The sequence below is a fragment of the Arachis ipaensis genome, chromosome B07 (assembly GCF_000816755.2).
Source record: "Arachis ipaensis cultivar K30076 chromosome B07, Araip1.1, whole genome shotgun sequence".
Classification (NCBI taxonomy): Eukaryota; Viridiplantae; Streptophyta; class Magnoliopsida; order Fabales; family Fabaceae; genus Arachis; species Arachis ipaensis.
Genome location: NC_029791.2, coordinates 121,484,567 through 121,491,012, shown reverse-complemented (window position 1 = coordinate 121,491,012; position 6,446 = coordinate 121,484,567). Strand labels below are relative to the sequence as shown.

The 6,446-nt window shown below is 34.4% G+C and overlaps 1 protein-coding gene across 1 annotated transcript; it reads right to left on the bottom strand.

The window, feature by feature from the left end:
* Positions 1,868-3,306, bottom strand: LOC107608441 (protein EXORDIUM-like 2). The gene is made up of 2 exons (XM_021106468.1): positions 2,186-3,306; positions 1,868-2,064 (listed from the first exon to the last, which is right to left on the bottom strand). Exon 1 carries the CDS (start codon positions 3,179-3,181, stop codon positions 2,213-2,215), a length of 969 nt encoding a protein of 322 aa, XP_020962127.1. The 5' UTR covers positions 3,182-3,306; the 3' UTR covers positions 1,868-2,064; positions 2,186-2,212.

Sequence of the window (6,446 nt, the reverse complement as noted above, 5' to 3'; positions counted from 1 at the left end):
TTTCTTTTATGATAATACAGATCTTTTTTTGTTCACTGAATGCTTTTTTTTGGTCTTGTTTTCTTTTTGTTTGTCTTCTGACACTAAATATTCTAATTTAACTTTTAACTTTTATCACAAAGTTAAATCAGAAGGTACACAAAGTTAAATCAGAAGGTAATGATAAGAGTTCCTTCAATGGTGTAGGTTTTTTTTTCCCAAAAATAAACCTAATGCTACAGAAAAAAAATATAATGCTATGAGAAACAAAAGAAAATCACGAACAGTAAGAAAATAATAAACAATAAAAGAGACAGTAACAAAAAGGAACAAATATAAATTAATAAGGATTAATTTAATACCTGAAATTTGGTACTAAATGATACGGAATATAATCCAGAGTAAGATGAAAAATTAAAAAAAGGGACTCCTCTACCTCAATTTGATTTCCTAATGCAACAGTTAAGGGAATCACTCTACCTCTCTTGTTCACACCTAAGTTTCTCAAAGAAACTCAAATAAATTTTTATTTCATCAATATTAAGAAAAAAAAAGTGGTTACCAGATTTTAGAAGATTTTTATACCTATTAAGTTTAAAATCCTAACTCATAAGTTTACTAAAATAAAAATTGACCAAGTCATAATTGGGTCTAAAACAAACAAAACAAACTAAAATAAAATAAACATAAAATAAATACTAAGAAAGTGATGCCTATTTAATTCATCTTGACTAACGAGAGTCTTCAATGCATTTTGTAAATAGTAAGACGTTTGATTTTCCATAATCGTTAATCATTGTCTTACCCAATTTTTGATGCATCTCACGAACAAATGATTTAGCCATGTTTGCAAAATCTTCCTTTGTTCTCCTAGTTGTTGCTCTTGTAATTGAACCAATTGGCATATAACAATTTTCAGTTTATCCCACACAACTCGTATCATGTGGAGTGGTGGATTTGCTGCTAGAAACTCATTGAATGTGGTGAGGACATAGAGCTGAGAACAGATGCGTCGTAAATATCATCATCTAGCCATGTCGGCGGTGTTACGAGTGGTAGTGGAGATCGAGGCATGATTTGAGAGGAAAAAGAAAAGTGTGGTTAAATTTAGAATTTAAAAAATTGGATGAAGGTAATTTGAAAAATAAATATTATTTAAGTTTTAGTATTTGTTTTTAAAATTTTAATTCTTTGTATTTTTAGTTTTTGAAAGTATTGAAATAACTAAAATTTTGTATTTTAAAATTAAAATTTTAGTTTTAGTCTCTAACCACTAAATATGATATTAAATCACAAACCTCTTATCTCAGTCTCAATACTTATAAACAAACCCTATCTAAGTGATTGGTCTTTTGATGCTTATCAATGAGTTAATTCAGCTGTAAATGAAGATAAAACAATGGCCAAACAGGACAACATTGAATTCCTTGTTTAATTTACAAAATAAGAGGATTTCAATTGGGTAATAATAAGATGAATTTATAGACCACTGTTTTAACCAAGTCACATAATGTAGAAGCACCAAGTAAAAGAATTTCAAAGCATTTTTTTCCGTATTAGAATTTCAAAGCATTTTAAGGAGTGGTAATGATAGCAATCATGATTTAAAGCCTGTTATATTTATATAAGGACTTCTAAATTTTTTTCCTACCCAAATTTGGCTATTGGGCCAAATAGTGTAATGAGATGCATCATTTGGCAGCCCAATAAATGCTTATTAATATTATTATAAAAACAATACGCTTATTCATAGCCCATTAGCCCAAAGTAGATTCCTAGGACCGTCGCTCCTCTCCCTCCTTTTTCCCATCTTCTGAGTTTTTGATTCTCTGGTATCTGTTCCTTCACTATTTTATGGGTGACATAAGAATAGTAACACCAGAAAACATAAGAATAGTAGGTGGCAACAAATTTCATTGTTCACTCTAAAGATTGTTGTTACAAGTAAGAATAACTCAGACAAATGCACGAATTAAGAGGTTACTACATATACTCTTTATCATGTACCTAGGTTTCATAGTGTCCCAAAAAAAACACACACACACACACACACACTCTCCATTTTCCAAGTATTTCCAAATTCTCCTTGCATAAAAATTGAAACTCCGTGTAAATAGTAATACTCTAATTTTAAAATAAAAAATAAGAAAAGGTCATTTCTTTGTCTCATTTGAACACCCAGATCGTAGTAGCATTAAGAATTAACGATGGTGACATAGAAAACCATCACAATTCACACGAGCGTCTTGCAGCTGGAAGTAAGAGGGTCCCACATCGCCGGCAACAAAAACCTCCGCCCCCGCATCCCGACGGCGTTATAGCTAGCCCCCGTCCTTTTGTCTACCGGAACTTCACCGGCGTAACCAGGATACGCTCCCTTCCCGAACATTCCTGTACACGCCGATACCGCCTCCAGCGGCGCCATCGCCGTTCCTTGGTAGTAGCCATTCCCGAACGGGTTTGTCACCGCCCCAGCCAACACCGTCGCGAGGCTTATCACCATTCCGTCCATTCCTACATCCCCGTTCGGCGGAACCAGCGGCGGAGCCTGAGGTCCGTATAGAGGCTGGTGAAATGGCCACGCGCACTCCCCTGGACATTGACTCTCCGGGTTGCCCACCCAAGCGTAAACCACGCGCTTTTTCCCGGCGCGTAATGATCCATGAGTCCCGCACTGGTTCATGCAGAAATCCTCAACTGCCACGTCAGCAGCAGTTAGGACCACGTGGATTCTGTTATAACCGTAAGCGGTTATTTCTGTTTTCGTTGAAGTAAGGGCTATGAGCTGGCTGGCTTTGAGGGATTTGCCGAGGGAGTAAGTGTGATCGAGGATTTGATTCCCTACGGTGAGGGTGCATGGGCGTCCTGTGTAGGTAGCAGTGGTTTGCCACCATGAGGCAGCGGAGGGTGATTGAGTGCGGCGGCGATGGGTGGAGGAGTTGGTTAGGGATTGAATGAAGTTGAGAATAATAGAGCGTTGTGTGAGGGTGAAGTTACCGTACCAAAGGAGGTTGAGAGTGAGGTTACCTTTTAAGAGGGGACCCTTGTGGTACTTGAGAACCACGGGTTCTTGTTGAACCAATGCTAGCATTTGGCTGAAAGGCGTGGCTGTGGCCGTGGCTTCCAAAGTGTTTGGGTTGTAGAATAGGAGGAGGAGGAGGAGGAGGAGAAGGTTTAAATTTAAACCACAACCACGACGCATTATATATGGTAATTTTAGTGTTTGCTGAATTATACTCTTAGTCAAGTTGGAATTTGATGTATGTTCCGGTGTCCGAGCAAATTCAACATCAAATACATAGGGGTATTTATATATTCATGTGCGGTTTGGAAAGGCAATAATCGTTGAACATCATATATATCCTCTAGGAAATATTTCAAGTGCACCGCAGTACCAATGCACTGTTAATCTGAATTATAAAAAATATATATAATATATATTAATTAAAATCAACGGTTAAAATAATTGGTGCACCAGTTCTCCCGAAAGTACTTAAAATGTTTCATATCCTCTATTGGATCTATTTTTATTTTATTTTTTTCTTCTAAAGGTTATGATGTTAAATATAGTGTGTTTAGGTAGTATCATCTTTTGTTATGTGTATATTAAGGGCGAATTACATTATTCACTTCTAACTTTTGGCCGAATTTATGGTTTTTTTTTTGTCATTCTAAGTTTTAGAGTTAATAAAATTTATTGTTTTTTTGTTAGTATTTTTAGTTATCAAGTTAATTTTTTTAGTTTATTCATCAAACAATATATTTTTAATCTATACTTTTAAATATTATTAACTGATTAAATTTTACTAGCCTTCTAACATTTTTCTTAACTAAAAAAATACAAGGAACTCGAATTGAATTAGATCAAATCTCACGAAAATCAGGTAATTAATCTTACAAGTATTTACATGCTTAATTATTATACGCAACTAGCTAGTTATATATGTTTGTCACAAACATAAAAACCAGAAACATTAGCAGGTAAAAAGCTGTTTTGGGGTGGTTAGAAGAATGTGAGCACTGGAGGACCAGGTTAGGCAGGTGTCAATGAACATTGAAACAATGACAGGTAAATAAAGTCTTTAGAGGAAGTTAAAGGGAATGGTTAGAGTATTAATTAATTCTCTTCTTGTTGTTCAAGAAGATTATTGATTCTGCCGCGTGATACTGATGAGGTGCTCAACTACTATTCGGCCTAAAGAGAAGGAACACACTACTACTTAAGATCAATCAACCAAAACGCAGATAAAGTAGCCAATAAGTAAATTATTGAACCCCACCGTGAATCTGGCAACGCGGATTCATAAAATCAGCACTAAATTGCTTTTAATCGGATATGTAGCTGTTGAACGCAGCTTCTTGTTAGTAACAACGCAGCTAAAGTTGATCACCTTTATGTTAATCTGATTGTGCATTTTAACTTTTTTTTTTTTTTAATATAAGAGAAATTTTTTAAGGTTAATAATTTTTAGTATTTTTTTTTTGTCATTATTTGATTACTAAATTATCATTTTATTAATTTATGTGTATACATTCTGAAAATTATTGGTGTAAATTATATTAATTTATGATTGCAAACTGTATTAATTTATGTGTGTAAAACTTTAACAAATATAAATATAAATTATGTATTTTTTATATACAAAACGTTTATAAATATAGATTCAAATTATTAATGATCAAAGATAATAATATTTACTAGCTATATACCATTTATCTTTATCAAATTAAGATCGACTATCATGCCGCTGTTATTCGAATATATTAATCCTTATGAAATTTTCATATTAGATTACCAGGTTTCGTATGGATCATAGTTATCAGAAACCGAATCGGTAATCGAATCGATCAAATCATTGATTCATTAGTTTATTGGTTCAACTGATAAATTATTAATTAAACTGGTCTTACGTAAATAAAAAATATAAAATAGTCTAAAACTTAAAATTAAAATTTAAAATATATTTTTAAATGGTTCAGTTGAACCAATTTTTTATCGATTTTCATCGATTTTAGATGGTTTTTATCAATTTTAATTGGTTTTATTTTTTAAGCAGTTCAAATACTAAACCAAATCGATTGAAAATCTAATTCACCAATTTTTCGATTGAAGTAATCAATTTAGTCTGATTTTTACAACTATAGCATGGATCCTATATTATCATTATTTCTTTAATAACACAAATTTGAAAATACTTCTATAAGGATGAAAGAAAACTCGAATACATGTTGAAGCGCAAGTAAAATATAATATCTAGCTACTAACAACGACGGATTCATAAATTTTATATAAATGGGTCAAATTTCAAACAAATATTTTAATTAATTTTTTATTATATTTTTTTGTCTCTACAAAAATAATTTAAACTTAAAAATAATTTAAACATAATGTATGATTAGCATTTAAACTCATTTACACTACGTACGGTTATTCCTAATCTCACCGTAACTTTCAATACACGTTTAAAACTTGTCGTCATCTTCTCCGGTTCTCACCTCACGCCGCTGCACTCCCCGCTGGTCATACCGACGCCACCGCAGCCTCCAGCCGACACCGCCTCCACCTCCGCTAGTCAGCTCGACGTGCCTCGCCCTCCAGTGCTTAGCCCAATGTTGCTGTCGTTGTTTTCGCCACTCTCCCGGCATCCATCATTGCGGACTGCAAGCCCTTCCCGTCGCGCGTCCGTTGTGCCAGGCTTGCCTCTCTCTCTTGCGCCGGAAGCCAACTTCGGGGTCGTTTTCAACCACCGCCGTCTCTCTCTTTCCATACGGTCGTACTAGTCGCCGCTAAACTCATCGGCCCTGGCGCTGCTACGCCACACACCCCATCTGTCGTCAAACTCTCACCAATCTCGCAGCCAGGCTTCTTCATCCGTTGCTGGTTCTGCCAGAACCCCTTGGATGACGTCACTGTTTTAGGATGGTCATTTTAGTAGATATGCGGATGATTATTTTAATTGTTATGTGGATGATTATTTTGATTAGATTGAGTTTAGTTATATATAATTAAAATATGTTGGATATTCAATTTATTAGGTATGCGGATGATTATTTTTATCCTTAAGTGGATGGTTATTTTCACTATGGGTGAGCGACGCCATTAACGGCATGTGGCAAACCAAGCAGCGACGGTGAAGTGAGATGATTATCGATGAAGGTGGGGTGACAGTCGGCTGGAAGAAGAAAGGGTATTGGAGTGAAATGTTTTGATAAATTAGGGTTTGAGATGGTTATTTTTTTTTTTTTTGAAATAATTGAGTGAATTTTTTTATTTAGGTAATTTGTGGAGTATTTTTTATTTTTTATATGTATTTAGGCTAAATTTGCATCCTATTGTTTATAGTGTTTAGATTCTGACGCGAGGATAAATGTTGGTATAGAATTTACTAAAAGAATTTCATTGTAAGCATAGTCTAAACCAACAATCTATCCTCTAATCAAAGTTAGAAAGTGTGTCACAACAATAA

What these genes read in the sequence shown, in the direction of transcription:
- LOC107608441 (XM_021106468.1), bottom strand. Translation starts at nt 3,181, where the DNA reads ATGCGTCGTGGTTGTGGTTTAAATTTAAACCTTCTCCTCCTCCTCCTC.